The 17,423-nt window shown below is 41.3% G+C and overlaps 1 protein-coding gene across 4 annotated transcripts in view; it reads right to left on the minus strand.

The window, feature by feature from the left end:
• Positions 1-11,470: 11,470 nt before the first annotated feature.
• Positions 11,471-17,423, minus strand: part of SETD1A (SET domain containing 1A, histone lysine methyltransferase) — a 33,155-nt gene continuing 27,202 nt past the window's right edge. For all 4 annotated transcript variants that reach the window (XM_088656359.1, XM_088656356.1, XM_088656357.1 and 1 more), the window contains exon 20: positions 11,471-17,011. In XM_088656359.1, the coding sequence (XP_088512485.1) occupies positions 16,838-17,011 (174 nt within the window). In that variant the 3' untranslated portion in view covers positions 11,471-16,837. The remainder of the gene's footprint in view (positions 17,012-17,423) is intronic.

Raw genomic sequence — 17,423 nt, forward strand, 5'->3', positions numbered from 1 at the left:
CGTGACTTTGAACCTTACCACAGATCTTGCTCCTACCTTGGCTGTTCAGGCACTGCGTCAACCTGGGTTTGAATTTCAAGTGAGGCTCCAGCCACACGAATCAGACAGGCTTCTCAGGGACACACTGAATTTCCATAGATCAACTTTGTCCATAGCCCCGCCCACCCACACGACTTTGAGATGATTAACTTGTGAATCAACAGCAACCCAGTTCTCGGGCTTTGAGAAATACCTCTTTTACCTGAGCGCTATAGGCTTGTTTGCTAATTCCCACAAAACATTCTGTTACATAAGACTCAGCTGGCCTTGGCCTTCTTCATTCTTATGAGTCACCTACGAAAAGAATCCCCTTCTTGCGTCTGATGGAGCTGGTGCAGATGAAAGTGAAATCCATTTTCTCCCTATAACTCCCATAATCTTACCCAGGAATTTTTTTTAAGCTCAGGGATACGGTAGCTACAGATATCAGTTCATACAAACACCTTCTCTGGGTGTCATAACTGGTCACCAGTTCCTTTTATCACCCTGTCTGATCATCACTGCTTTGACCGCAGTTGTGCCAGTGATCAGATTAAGGGCAAGATGGTCACTCCAATGGCGAGACCAAAGGTCATCCTGGCCACGCACAGTGGTTAGAGCACCCCTTCAGCTGGATTTCCCAGAGAGCTGAAGGTGCTTTCGGAAGAGGGCTTGCCATTTCTGGCGCAAATGTGCCTCCAGCCCACTTCCTCTTTGGGCCAACAGGGCTTGGTATTCTTTCAAAACCAGTCCGTTTACAGGCAAGAGCGGAACAAATTTCTATATGTGATGGGAAGTGAAATGACTCAGAAATGATTGTTATACAGTACTCTTCACAGCTGGGCCTAAGCTTTCAAATGCAGCAGGAAGTTATTCATAAAAGGCATTAGGGTCCAACCAGACATATTCCACATCAGGATTCTACCGATGCATGTTGGAGACAAGATAGTCCAGTTTTATAATGGGAAGGGTTGTTGTTGTTGTTGTTGTTGTTGTTGTTGTTGTTGTTGTTGTTGTTGTTGTTACCCCGCCCATCTGGCTGGGTTTCCCCAGCCACTCTGGGTGGCTTCCAGAAAAATATTAAAATACAATAATTCATCAAATATTAAAAGCTTCCCTAAACTGCCTTCAGATGTCTTCTAAAAGTCAGTCAGATGTTTATTTCTTTGACATCTGGTGGTAGGGCGTTCCACAGAGTGGGTGCCACTACCGAGAAGGTCCTCTGCCTGGTTCCCTGTAAATTCAGTGTCCGGGCAGAACGATGGGGGTGGTAGGTGGGGAAATGTATTAATCTAGATCTATGAATATGTGCCGAAATTGTCTTTCAAAGTACGGTGGTACCTCGGTTTAAGTACACAATTGGTTCCAGAAGTCTGTACTTAACCTGAAGCGTACTTAACCTGAAGCGAACTTTCCCATTGAAAGTAATAGAAAGTGGATTAATCCATTCCAGACAGGTCCACGGAGTACTTAAACTGAAAGTACAGTACTCAAACCGAAGTGTACAGTACTTAAACCAAGGTATGACTGTATTGATAATTATGATAATTTCCTGGTATTTGGAGCATTAAGAATGCCTGAGCAGAGCAGCGGTGGTTTCTAAAGAAGGCAGGTGAAAGGTAAATGGGAAGATAAAACATACGTACTGACATAGCCGGATATCTGTTAGCCCAGGTTGCCAAGGAAGTAAACCATAACTTTACTGCTAGTCAATGACCAGCACTGATATTTGCAATAAAAGTACAAACGATTTATGTGGCTCAAATGGCATTTATGTTTCCTTCTCTTTCTCTCTTCACTGTCTTCTCCGATTCTTCTTTCAAGGATTTTGTGCTTCTTTGACTATCAGTTTGCGTTGTCGATGGAGAGCTCTGTTTCAGAAATCTGATTTCTATTTATTTAAAACCATTTACAAACCACTGAATGTTTTAAAAAATATGTCAGCTGTGTAGAGTAAAAAAACAAAAACAGCAACCAACACAGTACCAACTGAAGTCATTAAAACAAAGAACAAAACCACAACCTATAGCCAATAAAACAGCAGTACATACCCACATAAAAACATTTGAAGGTGACTAGATCAAAAGCAAACATATAAAACGGCATCCAGTCTTAGTGGTCATGGGGAGCCTGGGCAAAAGAATAAAAAATAAAGTCTTTGCAAGACGTCTGGTGTAACTGATGGTCACTGCTTCTCTCTCTCTTTTTTTTTTTAGGTTTAAAAATACTTTTATTTCAAAAATTTTAAAATTACATAATAACAAACCAGAAAGAAGCAAATACAAGAATAAGAACCAACAGAAAATCCTCAAATAAGAAAGGGGAAAAAAAGAAAAAAGGAAAAAAAAGAAGATTAAAAAATCCCTCATTCACAAATTTACATAAATCATATCTTATACTGATCATGCATACAAAACTAATACTTCCATACGTAGAAACACAGATAAAAATAAGAAGAAAAAGAAAAATATAAAGAATATAAAAAGTATAAAAAGTGCTTCCGATTGTCTGTCCACTGTTATTTTACAATATACTCTTCTTCTTACTTGTTACGTTCCCACTTTCCTTTCCGGCCAATTCCGGATAGTTTTTCTTACTTTAACCTAACATATATTATCTCTTTGTACGGATCTTAGTTTAAACATACCACCAATTCTGAATTTAGTCCCTCTTTCCTTAAATATTCCTCTAATAATTTCCATTCCCTTTGGATTCTTTGTTTCGGGGTGTTTCTTATATACGCTGTCATCTTTGCCAAATTCATATACTCTATTACTTTGTTTTGCCACTCATATACCGTCGGTGTCTCCTCCCCTTTCCATCTCTGTGCTATAAGGGTCCTTGCCGCTACTACCGCATATAATAAAATATTCCTCCTATCCTTGGGTATACCTCTGGGTATCATACTTAGCAAAAACAGCTCTGGGGATTTTTCAAATGTACACCTTAACATTCTCTTTAACTTCTCATAAATTATGTTCCAGAACCTTTGTACTTTTTTACACTGCCACCAACAATGCATGTACGTTCCAATTTGTTCGTGGCATTTCCAACACTTATTTGAACCTTTTTTATATATCTTCCTTAATTTCTCTGGTGTCAGATGCCACCTATATACCATCTTCATTGTATTTTCCTTGATCGCTGTGCAAGCTGTAAATCTTATACTTTCTATCCACAAATTCTCCCATTTTGTACATTCAATCACCCTACCGAAATCTTGTGCCCATTTTACCATGACATCTTTGACTAATTCATCCTTTAAATTCCACTCCAGCAAAAATTTATATATTACTGCCAATTGTTTTTCCTCCTTTTCAATTAATAATTCTTGTAATTTGGATTTATTTTTCTGAAAACCGACTTCCCTATGTTTTTTAAATAAACTCTGTATTTGATTATATTGTAGCCAGCTTGCACAGTGCGTTTTAACCTCCTCATACGGTTTCAGTGTATATTGGTTATCTACCTCTTTTACCAGGTCTTGGTACGTCAGCCACTTTTCCTTATTTCTTCCCCCCCCCCAGGGCCGTTATCTCGAAAGGTGATGCCCACCACGGTGTCCTCGGTTCCAATAAATTCTTAAATTCCAACCATACCCTGAATATTGAATTTTTAATTACATGGACAGTAAATTCCTTATGTGTCTTTCCATTTTCCTGCAGAAGGTATGCATGCCACCCACGAGAGTTTCTAAATCCCTCCAGATCTAAAATTTCCCTATTGTCTAACACAATCCATTCTTTTATCCAGCACAAGTTTGCCGCTGCATAATATAATTTTAAATCCGGTACACCCCATCCTCCCCTCTCTTTGCTATCTGTTAACAGTTTGAACTTTATTCTAGGTTTCTTTTTACCCCAGATAAATCTGCTTAAAATTCTCTTCCAATTATTAAAAATCTCCGGTTTCCCGATAATTGGCAACATCTGAAACAAGAATAAGATTTTTGGTAATATCATCATTTTTATTGTTGAGATTCTTCCCATTATTGATAGGTGTAAATTGTCCCATTTCTCTAAATCCTTTTCAATTTCTTTCCATAGCCTTCTATAATTATTCTCATATAAATTAACATTATTCTTTGTCACTATTATTCCTAGATATTTTACCTTTTTTGCCACCTCCCAACCCGTAGCTAATTCTAGTTCCTTCGCTTCATCCTCCCTCAAATTTTTAAGAATCATTTTGGTTTTTCCCATATTAACTTTAAATCCTGCTATTTCCCCATAATTTTTTAATTTAAATTTCAATTTACCTACCGAATCCGCTGGATCTTCCATTATTATTAAGATATCGTCCGCAAAGGCTTTAAGTTTAATCTCACTCTTCCTAACTTTCAATCCTTTAATATCTCTGTCCTCTTTTATCTCCTTGATTAAGCATTCTATTGATAAAATAAATAGGAGGGGGGACAATGGACATCCCTGTCTCGTACCTTTTTTAATCTCGAATTCTTCCGTAATTTCGCCATTTATTAATAATTTAGCTGATTGTTCTTTATATATTGCATTGATTCCTCTTAAAAAATTCCCCTCAATCCCAATCTCTTCCATTACCTTCTTCATAAATTTCCAAATCAAATTATCAAACGCTTTCTCAGCGTCAAGGAAGACAAAGGCTGTTTTTGACTCGGATTCCAATCGAGGAACTCAATTGCATCTAAAAGAACTCTCATGTTGTTATGCATTCTACGCTTGGGCAAAAATCCCTGCTGTTCCTTGCCCAATATTCTATTTAATACTTTCTTTAATCTATTTGCAAAAATCAACGCAAAAAATTTATAGTCCGAATTCAGGAGGGATATAGGTCTAAAATTTCCAACCTCCTCCTTTTTATCATTCTCTTTTGGGATCAGAACAATGAATGCTTCTTGCCAGGTCTTGGGAAATACTCCTCTCTCCAAAATCTCATTTACCAATTTTTGATATATTTCTAATAATTCATCCTTAAAAATTTTGTAGTGTTGGTTTGCTAAACCATCTGTCCCGGGCGACTTTCCTTGTTTTAATTTATTTATTGCCTCTAATATTTCTTCCTTTAAAATTGGGGTACCTAATTCTCTTCTCTCTTCATCTTTTAATTTGGTCAAATTCAATTTCCTAAAATAACTACATAATTTTTCCTCACTTATATCCTCCTCTTTATATAAATGTTTATAGTAATTTACAAAACACTTCTGGATATCCTCCCTTTTTGTCCAGGTTTTCTCCCCCTCCCTAATGTTTGTAATTAAACTACTTTCCTGTTTTTTCCTCAATTGCCATGATAACAAACGTCCAGCTTTCCCTCCCTGTTCAAATTGTCTTTGTTTTGCCCATTTTATCTTTTTCTCAATTTCATTTCCTATCACCATTGACAAACTATTTTGTAGAATTTTAATCTGATTTGCTATTTTAACATCCTTTGGATTTTTCCCCAGTTCCTTCTCCTTCTCTTCTATGTCCTTTTCTATTTTTTTAATTCTTTCCCTCCTCTCTCTATTAATTCTACTTTTTTGTTGGATATAGATGCCCCTCACAAAGGCTTTACTCGCCTCCCAAACTGTTGTCGTATTCATGCCCTCCCTCATGTTCACTTGGAAGAATTCCATCAATAGCTTTTTCACCTTTGCGACGAACCCCTCGTCATTTAGCATCCCTTCATCCATTCGCCACCTACCTTTTCTACTCTCTTTCTCTTTCAGATTTACCATTACCGGATTATGGTCACTTATTGATTTTGGTAAAATTTCACTATTTGTCACCTTTAACATCAAATTTGTGGATAGCCACACCATATCCAATCTGGCTGCCGACTTATGAAGATCTGAATAATGAGAGAACTTCTTTTCCTTAGGATTCCTTATTCTCCAACCATCTTTTAATCCATATTCCTCTATTAAGTCTCTGAATTCCTTTGGTAATTCTCCCCTACTCTTTCTTTCCTTATTAGTTCTATCCATTTCCGCATTCCAGACCCCGTTAAAGTCCCCCATTAATATAATTTCCTCCCCATCTAATACTTTGCTCAACTGGTCTCTCAACTTTCTAAAGAAGCCAGATTTTCCTCCATTGGGAGCGTAGATGTTAATTACTGCCACGTTACCACCTGGTAAGTGTAGCCTTGTGCCTACCATTCTTCCTTCTCCGTCCTGGAGGATCTTTTCTGTCTTAATATTTTTCTTTACATAGGTGACTACACCCCTCTTCTTTCTCTCGTCCAACGACATATATACCTCACCTAACCTTTTATTTTCTAGAACTCTCTTGTGTCTACTTGCAACATGTGTCTCTTGGAGGCAGATCACATCCCAGGCCCCTTTCTTCAGGATGTGCTCTACCTTATTCCTCTTCAGTTTATTATTCAGGCCATTCACATTCCACGAAACCACCTTGATATTCATCACTTTATAATTTCACTTTAATAATTCCAACCAATCAATAAAAAACTCACACTTTACCCTACACTTACGATGGAAGGTAGATGGAGACTTATATCTTATCGTATATATTTTTCTAACAGCTACTAAACCCGAAACCACCCCCTTAATTGTTTAATAAAGAAGAAGAAGAAAAAAAGGGGACAATTTATACAGTCAAAACAGAAGAAAATAAAGGAAAATAAATGCAGCTAATTCTTTCCCCCTCCCCCTTTATTCTTCTACTTGGCCTTCTTCAATGTCGCCCTCCTCCCCTCCTATTTCGTTCCTAATTCTCCTACTGTATTTCTCCGCCTCTTCAACTGTTTTTATCGTCTTCCTTCTCTCTTTATAGAAAAAAGTCACACCCTCTGGGTACTCCCAGGTGTACCAAATTCCTCTTCTCCTCAGGACATCTGTCAAACTTTTATATTTTTGTCTTTTTTGTCTAAATCTTTTCGGTATTTCTTTGTAGATGGCTATCGCTCTCCCGTCGATTACAAGCTCCTCTTTCTTCTTCTTTTGTAAAATCTTATCCTTCAATAAAGATGAGTTCAGATGGAGCATGCAATCTCCTATCATCTTCTTCTTTTTATCCATCCTTACTCTGTAGATTTTATCTACATCCATCCATAAGTCCTCTTCTTTTACCTTCAGCCACGCCGCCAATTCCTTCACCAATCTCTCTTCAATCTGTTCGTTTTGGGCCTCTGGGACGCCTCTCATTCGAAGAATCAGGGCCTTCTGTCTCATCTCAATTAGTGCCAGCTGGTCCTCTAGTTCTTCACATCTTTTCCTCCAGTCACTTCTATCATCCTCCTCTTTGTTATGTAGTCTTCTCAGTTCTTTAGTCTCCTGCACCACTTTTTTTATAGCCTCCTCTTGTTTATTCACTTTCTGATTTGTCTCTTTTATTGCTTTATCCAACTCTTTATTTTTGGTGCTTAGTTCTGTTATTTGTCCAGACATACCCTCAATCATTTTGGAGTTTTGTTCTATTTTGGACTCTACAGTCTCTATTTTGGACTCAACGGCATCTAATTTGTCACTCAGAGATTTATTCATCTCCGTAATGAGTTCTTTGATGTCAGCTAAGACGTCATTATCTGGAGATGATGATTGTCTCCTGGCTTGACTTGCTGTTGCCGATGTTGCTTGGGCTTTGTTTTTATTCATATTGTCGGGCTTATTTTGTTTTTGTTATTATTATTTCTTCCTCTTATTATTATTGTTTATTCTTTAGGTGTCCCACCTCTCTTTCACTGGGAGTTCCCCACTGTTAGGCAGTTATCACATTAATATCTCTCCCCAGGCAAAGAGTGAAACTCCCCTTCTTGCCTCTGGTTAAGTTTCCTCAGCAAATTGCTCTTTAGACTGCAAGTTTAAAAACTCTCAACTTCATTTGGGGGGTAAAAGCTCCTCCCCACCTCCAGATGTCGCTCTCTGCCACTAATCCTCACTCCTCAATTCCTTCTTTACCATAGGGGTGGGCGCTTTGTCCCTCAGGTGTCCATTATTTCACTACTCACTTCCTTGAAGAAGGGGGAAGTCCATAGGCTGCATATATCTGTTAAAATCTGTCCTCCATCTTTTAATATTCTCTGCCTTCCTAGCTCCGTTCCAAAGTTCAGGAAATAAAATGAGTGTTTCCTCCCTTCCTCCCACACGCCAATTAATCTTACTTTCAATCAACTTCTTCCTCTCCGTCTCGTCTCCTTCGCCCCCTGCTCGCCTGTCGCCTCCACTAAGTTGTGCCGGCGATAGCTTGCTTCGGGCTTTCTGTTAAAATTATCACCACTTGGCAACCATTTGGTGGATGCTTCCCGTAATTACAGAGTTCTAAAGTGTCCGTACAAAGCCACTCCTTTACAAGTTTTCTGCCCCAGTGGGGGCACGGCAACCCTCCGACCTTTCTTCTCGTTTACCGCTTCGCTCTTTCTCTCCTCTCCTCCCACCTTCGCGTCTCACCTTCGGTCTTTATTAGCGGTTTTCCTTATAATCTTGGGTCGGAGTGCCTCAGGGTCGCTGCTTCTCCATATGGCAGAAGGAAGGGCAATTCATGGAACAGGAGTAGCAGCAGAAAATGCCCATTTTCAGATCACCAGCCTAAGCCATTCCATAGGCTGCAGTGCTGCAAATAGAATCCCCCCAGGTGATCTAAATCAGGCATCCCCAAACTTCGGCCCTCCAGATGTTTTGGACTACAATTCCCAACTTCCCCGACCACTGGTCCTGTTGGCTAGGGATCATGGGAGTTGTAGGCAAAAACATCTGGAGGGCCGCAGTTTGGGGATGCCTGATCTAAATAATCTTACATGTCTACACAGGGGGAGGCAGCCTTTCAAATAACCTGGTTGTTTAGGGATTACAATGGTACCTTGGTTCTCAAACTTAATCTGTTCCGGAAGTCCGTTCCAAAACCAAAGAGTTCCAAAACCAAGGCGCACTTTCCCATTGAAAGTAATGCAAAATGGATTAATCCATTCCTGACTTTTAAAAACAACCCTTAAAACAGCAATTTAACATGAATTTTACTATCTAACAAGACCATTGATCCAATAGAATCAATAATCAATGTACTGTACTATAAAATAAAGAAGACAATATTGTAGATGATAAAAATTTAAAATTAATTTTTTTCCTTACCTGCACTGATGACAGTCATTGTTTGGCCGGGGGGGGGGGGGCTTTTATCCATTTCCACAGTCACACAATCAATCAATCAATCAATCAATCAATCAGTAGCTGAACTGGGTTCCACACAGTCACAAAAACAAATTAACCAAAAAAGCCTCAAAAACAAAAATGCAAAATAAATAGCAAAAACAAAAGCGCCGAACTTAATCTGTCCCAGAAGTCCGTTTGACTTCCGAAATGTTCGAAAACCAAGGTGCAGCTTCTGATTGTTGCAGGTGCCCCAGAAACAATAGCCAAGAGCCGCATTGAAGGGAAGGGCTTTGAGATACGAGGTGACACTGCGGTGAGAAGGTGCAATTGGCAACACTGGGGGAAAATAGTTCTGCTTTCCAAAGCCATGGGAGATTTTGCCAAGGGAAATCTGACAGGGAGGCAAAGGAACGCCACTAACTGTACTTTGAAGTGGGGCCATTTTTTTTGGTGCAATAGATGCCTGTGTCCCTGTCTGGTGTCCTTATTATCCTCATTTCGTCGATGGGATGGGAGAGAACATGCCTTGCCCACGGCCACCTACCAAATTCATGACACAGGAAGTTTGGTACCAGGGAGGCTCAGTCTCTTAGCTGCCACATGATACCAACAGTCTCTGGGCAGTTGGGCAAAATTTATGGGAGCAGAGAAGAAACTTGGGGAATTCCCACCTTCCCACTCCCAGGGTAGCCGTTCATTCCACCAACTGCCGCCACAGGAGTGTCTGAAGGACCACTTTGCCCTGAGGGGCACAGAGAAGAAGCAGTAACATCTCTGCCTAAGAGAACCTTTCCATTTTAATATGTAAACCGCTTTGTGAGGTCCAGCTGAAAGGCGGTATATAAATACTGCAAATACATTTAAAGCACAATCAGACAGGGGCAGAAGGGGGGGGGAGGCAGGATGGAGAGTGGTCCAAGGTGCCTTGATGGTTGCCAAATCTCTGGCTCCCAATGAAGTAGGTGCTGGTCAGCCAGAGGAACTCCCAGCTTAAATCTACGTGCCCTCCTGGCTTCCAATTACATCACAACACGGCACCGTGTTGGCACCAATGTAGTCATTTGAAATGGCTGTTATCGAAACTGCCTGAAATGTCCTTAGGGTTGGAAATCTTTAGTCATACTCTCAGGTGACACATTGAAGTACATATCCTTAGTTCTATTAATTTCATCGTGTCTATTCTCAGAACTTACTTGGCTATCACCTTTACTTTTACACTCATTTCTGACGATCTTCTTTTTGGCCAAAATGATCCGATTCCGTTAAATTAGAATTGTGCCCTGTTAAGCGGGGATTCGAACTGCCAACCTTCTGATCGACAAGCCCTAGGCTCTGTGGTTTAGACCACAGCACCACCCGTGTCTCCTTTAAGCAAATATGTGCATATCAAACCATTCTATTCATGAAACGTGATTGGTTATGGATGGATAACTTTCCCAAAACTGCATACAAACAAAATAAATTCCTTCCAGCAGCACCTTAGAGACCAACTAAGTTTGTCATTGGTATGAGCTTTCGTGTGCATGCACACTTCTTCAGATACTATCTAAGGTGCTTCTGGAAGGAATTTTTTTATTTTGTTTCGACTACGTCAGACCAACACAGCTACCTACCTGCATGCAAACAAGTTTTAGTTTTTCAAATGTCAGTGGTCTTGTGAAGGAATAGGATAACTGGTGTTCAAGTGGAATTGATATTTATTTTAGAAATGAACTATGCATACAGACTCATGGCCTCTGATGGATGAGAGCAGGGCAGACTTACAAATAACGAAGCACGAGTTAGTTATTCACAATATTTTCACTAGGTCCTGGGTGTGCAGAAACTGATGGTGGCAAAGAAGAAGCTTCCTAGCTTAACGCTTCCTAGCTTAACTGCATGGAGGCAATTTGGGTTTGATGCAAGCAGAAATATAACAGTTCACAAACCTGGCATGTGAGTTTGCCACCCCACCCCCCCAAAAACCAGTTTCAATTTGAAAAGCCCTGAATTATCTTATGGCATTCCTATCTCAGTCTTTCTCCAAGGACCTCAGAAATGCACCTATCAGGTGGGCCGGCGAGTCTGTCTTGAAATTAGCCTAAAGAGATGTTTCATGGCTGAGTGGGAACCTGAACCCCAACCTCCTTCCTTGCCCACAGCCCAGCACTTTAGCCCATGTTTTGCCAACCTGGTGCCCTCCAAGCGTTTTGGATGACAACTTCTGTTCGTCCCAGCCAGCGCATCTCGGTTGGCAGGGGCTGCACTGACCCCTACAATGACCTTGCATGCATGACTTAAGGGTAGGCAGGCAAGGTTTGCGTGGCGTAAGAACTCAGACTTGTTTTGGTGTGGTGCGTGATCAGCCCCGAGCCTAGAAATGAGAACAAGAACCGTGCTCCAAGGTTTTGTTTTGTTTTTGTACAATAAAAGTTTAATGACTTTTATAAAAATGTGCTATCTGGCACCAAGTAATGAATCCACAAATTATTAACATATTTACAAGTAGGAAGCCAATAAGATCAAATGAAAATATATTTATATATATATATATATATATATATATCTATATATATAATATTTATATAGACAGACAGAGGAGTGGGGATGTACGTTTAAAGAGACCCATCCGCTGGGCAGCCAGGGAAGGGAGAGGGAGAGGGAGGGAGGGAGAGAAAGAGAAAGGGAAAGGGAAAGTGAATGAATGAATGGGACCCATCCATCAATCCATCTGTGCACATGCCCACCCTCTGCATTACACACAAAACTCCCAGCAAGCTGCCACTGCTGCTAGAGAAGGTTTTAAAAAGCTTAACCTTCCCTGGTAAAGATATATATCTTTTTGGATATCTATTATATATATATATATATTTTACATATATGTACACAGGGGGGGGGGAAATGCACATAAGAGAAAAAGGCGAGTGGGTGGCTATGTAATTCCAGAACCATTCAGCTTGAAGAAGCTGGAAAATTAAGAGTCAGCTCTGAAAGATGAAAGAACCTTGTGGTATTCATTAAAGCATCTGGAACAATTTGCACAGGTTTGGTTCGGGGGAATTATTATTATTATTTTTTAAAAAGAATCTTATCTGTTCTGTCTGACAAGTTACATAAACGTTAGAAACAGGATAAAAGTTCCAGAAATCATTGTGCAGAAAATTTAGGTTTCCCCTTCTTTATAGCCTTGGGGGGGGGGGGGAACCACTGCGGAACAACCAAGACTTCTGGATTTCAAGATGAAGAAGGAAGCAATAAATCCCACCCACCACCCACTGCAAACAATTTTTAAAGCATATTTAAGACCTGGGGAGAGGAGAACTCATGCCAAAACTAAAGGGTTTGAACCAACTGCAGGCAATGAGCAAATAACGGATTTCTATCCACAGCTTGGAAAAGGCACACTGGTGTATGCAAATAAATAGCAGGGGTTTCATAAGACCAGAAACCATTCCTGCATAAAATATATGGCAAAATCTAATAAATGGAACTTTTCTAAAGGAGGTGAAATGTTGGTAGGAAGCCTACCAAACCCTAATCCAGGGTATTCTCCCTTCCATTTGAGCCAAATGAAAGCTCTAATCCTCTGCTTGTGTATCTCAGTGGTAGTGATTCATACCCACAAATCTAAAACAAGGAGAGTCACACTCCCCAAACCAGCCAAAACCTCCCTCTGAAATATTTGGGAACTGAGATGATGCAGCGCCTCTAAACACAGTGTTTGTGACTTGACTTCAGCAGAAAAGATTTACACCCAGTAAAAACAGAAGCTTGATTTGTCATGCCAACCTGCTGAAATACAGCCAGCTTTTCAAAAATCTGCCACCAAACATAATTCAGAGACATTATGTGCTTTAAACTTCACCTCCCCTCTTCCCCAGCAATGTATTGGCTCAAAGGCACATTTTTTTAAAAATTAATATCACAACTGTGAATAGAAGCAAGCTTGTTCTTACAAGAATTTCCAGTTGAAATCAAAATCTGTCAATACACTGAAAAGCATGGATAGCTAGGATGAAAAAGTTTGGCCAGTAGTTTATTACAGTTAAGAGGCGGCTGCTGGTTTAAACTTGTCAAGGAGACTTGGAAGGATCTAGTTTCTGAACCTTTAAGATGAGATGGATTTTAAGGGGCTGGAGCTGCTGAAACAGCAGCCTGGAGAGAGAGGGCCTTTAAAAAGCTCCAATCCAACAGGCTGCTTGTTGTTTTGTTTTAAATGGAAATGCAGACAAGACGCATAGTAAGACTTCGGTCATATCCTTCTGACTGACTGGGGGTGGGTGAGAGCGAAGCTTACAAACAGACAAACAAACACTGCAGCAACGAATAATTTCAAAAAAGCCAAGAAGATGTAGGGTTGGGGAGAGAGTTATTTCAAAATTTTAAATACAGCAGAGATTCGAGTTGGGAGAGTCCACCAAAGACAGGTCGATATTTTATCGGGCTTAGACGGGGACTTGAGAGATGTAGAAGGGAGGGCATAAAAGGGTCCGTTTATTACTGCAGCTGTTTTCACTATTTAATTGCCTAAAATCCACCTGTCTTCCGTGCAGGTGAAGATCCACCTGAGGTTTTTAGGCAGAAGGGAATGAGAGAATGACCGGAGGTGTGGGTGGTTGGCCCTGTTTCTCACTGAATATGCCTGAAACAACTTCCTTCCTCCCCACCCCACCCCCTCAATAAAATCTGTAAGTAGTAAATGTGTGTAGAGTTTATTTAGAAAGTCAGTGGAATTATGGATGTTCGAGACTGAGATCACCTGGGGGTGGGGAGGGAGATCCAGGCAGTGAGAAACAAAACAGGCAGCTACTTGAGATGATTCAGCCCCCTTTCACTTCAAAACAATGGTTGCTAACATGGGGTTTCCACAACTTCCTGTCTCTTTGGTTTCAAAACACTATAGTAGTAAGAGGGGGAAAATAATTTAAGCTTCTGACAAGAATTGTGTAAGATGCGCGACAAAATTATATAATTCAGCAAACCTGCTGCAAGTATTCTGCTCCTTGTCCCACAAACGAACAAAACACCCAACTTATATTGGGCAAGTCTTAATGGAGCCTTTTACAGCAGGAGAGGAAGTCATCTGCCATTTCTTTAGATATGGAAGCATACCTTAAAACTGGCCAGGGCTTTTAGGGGAGGTGCCATGATTGCACCATAGTGAAAAAAAGAAAAGGAGCAGAAAGCAGTAGCAATTTTAATCCTGCCCCCAAGAGGATACACAAAGGAGGCCCAGAGTGGGAGAGGTTTTACTGAATGTAGAGCAAAGTGAGAAAGGTGCATGTTACTTGAACTTAATTACCCTTCAAAATACTGGAAGAAATGGGGTGGAACTACAGACTACATCAGCCAACGAGGGTTCAGTTCCAAAGTGTGTTTGCTAAACAATAATAATAAAAATTTATGGAAGGGGCCTTTTCACAGGAGACGTGGTGGGTGGAAGGTTCTTAAGCCTTCCCTGCTTCTCTCTACACTCCTACCTCTCTTTCCACTCTTGGACCCACAGATGGGGTACAAGATGGGGATTGGGGGCAAAACAGCTGGAGGGAAGGATTGGGGGGGAGAAGCAGTAGCGAAACATTAAGCAGGCCCTCCATGCCCCCACTTCCAACATTAACTATATTCAGCAAGGATGGACTGGCAAACCAGGCTAACATAATATGCAGTTCTTCGGCCCTATGAAACACCACATCGAGATGGGCATGTCTAAAACTCACCCCAAGCATTTACAGGCTTGTGAGATCAATAAGAGACATCTCAGAAGGGCTGCATTTTATTCTGTTGGACTAGTTCAACCATTTATCCCACACCATATATGCCAATTGGGTGGAAACTGAGAAGTAAATGGATTCACTCAATAGCTGTCTTGGGATGGGGAAGATTTGGGACACAGCAGAGGGCAGCAGAAAGAAGAGAGTTACCAGCCTGCATGCTGATCCTCCTTTGAAAGCAACCCCCTTGCCCCTCTCTACTATTAAAATACAGATGGAAACGTTTTCAGGTGTCACCTGTGGTTTCCCCTAGAACGTAAAGGGCATTCTGGATGCGGGGAACTGAAAGCAGCTAATTCCTCATAGCTCTGGACAGTCCACTGCAGGAAACACATGCTAGCCAGGGAGATGATATGTTCCCAAACACCTACCTCAACACTATTCAAAATTCAAACACTGGGACAAGCAGAATGAAGACAGAACTTTAAAATGAAAAAAACAAACAAACCTGCTAAAATATTTCCATATGCCTACTTTAAAAATATTTCACTTTCAAAACTGACTCCCATTTAAAAGAAATAAAGAAATACACTCTTTGACCCCCTGCCAGAAAGTTATATGCTCCCTTCCCTCCCCAAAAAAACCCTAGAGGGAAAAGGTGGGGAGAGAGAAATCCTACTTGGCATCAAAGGAAAAGGGTGGCACAGGGCAAGCAAGGATAAAAAAACAGGAGAAGGAAATACATTGCAACATTATTTACAGTTTTCGTTTTAGTATGAAGAGGAAAACAAAATAAAATATTTACATACTAATAAACGCATGTGTTTCTACAAGAAACAGCCAATCCATCTGGAATAGATATATACACAACTTTCTTCTCCTAAAGAAAAATTATTAGGGGTGGCTGGGATGTAGGAAAGTCTTAGCTTACGCTGTAAGTCAGCATCATTTGAAGCCATAACTGTAACAAGGAAAGAAACTCAACTCCCCTTCATTATTACGGCTAGTCCCTGTCCCCCTGTTTTACTACACGTTACAGAATAAAAAAAAAAGAGTCAGAAAAGGGAGATTGCAAAATGAATGACACAATCTTAATTGGTTTTCAGGACCTCTATTTCTCTAGCCTCAAGTGCTTGGAAGGAGAAAGAATCAACAGGATGATAATTCTATGAGGAGATAGACACTGAAGCAGGAAGGTTCAAGTTTTTGCCCATGGTGACAAATCTAGCCGAATGATGCGTCTGGACAATGACATGCTCCGCCCCCCGCCCCGCCCCCAGTGCACCCTGGCCATAAGCAGAAAGATTTCGGGAGCAACCTTTAACCCCAGAACAAAGTCCCTGGGGCAGGGATTGTTCCAGGCCTCTCTGTCAAAAAAACAGGGGAAACCCCCCCCCCCAACCCTTTGGAAATGTGAGGACAAATGCTCCACAATCTTAAATTTCAAGGGCCTGGGCAGCTCTTAGCTCCAACAGATGTGCCCTTAGGGGTATCAAGCACTGCACTGCCTCAAAAGGTTTCGCAGGAGGCACTGATCCCAACCTGCCATTCTCAAAGTCAACAGCTAATTGACAGCTGTGCGCTGGAGACCCATAACCTGAAATAGTTGATACCGAGAAGGGAAATTCCACCCCACAGCCACCCTGCTGATTTCCTCCACATATTAAGCCATACTCCGAGTTTAGCAACAGAGCTGGTGGGTCTTACAGAATTAACCACACTAATATCCAGGCCTTCTTAAGCTGGAAAGGGAAGGACATTTGACTTCTGCAAAGAGTCAGAATCTACAGGAGTTTTGTTAATTGGTGTTGGAGGCTAGAACAAAAATGACAGCAACACCTGAAAAGAAACTATCACCAGCCTGGCTGGTGGAAGAAAAAGGAACTTCTTGTTGATTCGAACCTGAGGCGAGGGAAGTGCTTTCTCATTGGCTGGGAACATGGATGGGTCTTAAGGCGTCTGAGAGTTTCCCCACAACTCTGCGGGAAAAGAGCTGAGCTACGGGTGAGAGGCGAGATTAGGGCTGGGGAAACAAAATAAATACAAACGCCAGGGTTATGTCTCAGTTCAGGGTGCCCCGGCAATTCTCTGTGCCACACAGGCAAGGAATCTTGTTCTCCTCAATCGGGAACTTGTAGTCGTAAGTGATCTCCTCGTTGATGCTGATGGGCTGCTTGGAATAGATAACAATCTTCTTCTGGGATTCTATGGTGATGACTTTGGCATAGCAGTTGGGCTAAGAGAGGGAAAGATGGACAAAAGTGAACCGGACAGGATGTTAATACATCAGCTCCATGCCAATGGCAGCAGCACCACCTCACTAGTTCACTACGTTACTCATTTGTAAGCCAGGAGCAACCTCCCCCCCCCCCAAAGGTTCCATTTGTGATTCCCAAGGTGTGTGGAAGCGCTGCATGTGAAGCTAAAGAAGTGCCAGTAACAAGGGTGAACTCTCTTCCCCACTCTCTGAACCAGCAGCCTGGGGCTTCTTTCTAGAATTCAGTTGCTCCCGGTGCCCCAGTCAGGATTTATTGACCTTTTTCATGGAAGCAGGCACATTAGGGGCAGCTTAGGTAAAGGGACACCTGACCATTAGGTCCAGTCGTGACCTACTCTGGGGTTGTGGCGCTCATCTCGTGTTATTGGCC

The sequence above is a fragment of the Zootoca vivipara genome, chromosome 12, assembly GCF_965207765.1.
Source record: "Zootoca vivipara chromosome 12, rZooViv2.hap1.1, whole genome shotgun sequence".
Lineage (NCBI taxonomy): Eukaryota > Metazoa > Chordata > Lepidosauria > Squamata > Lacertidae > Zootoca > Zootoca vivipara.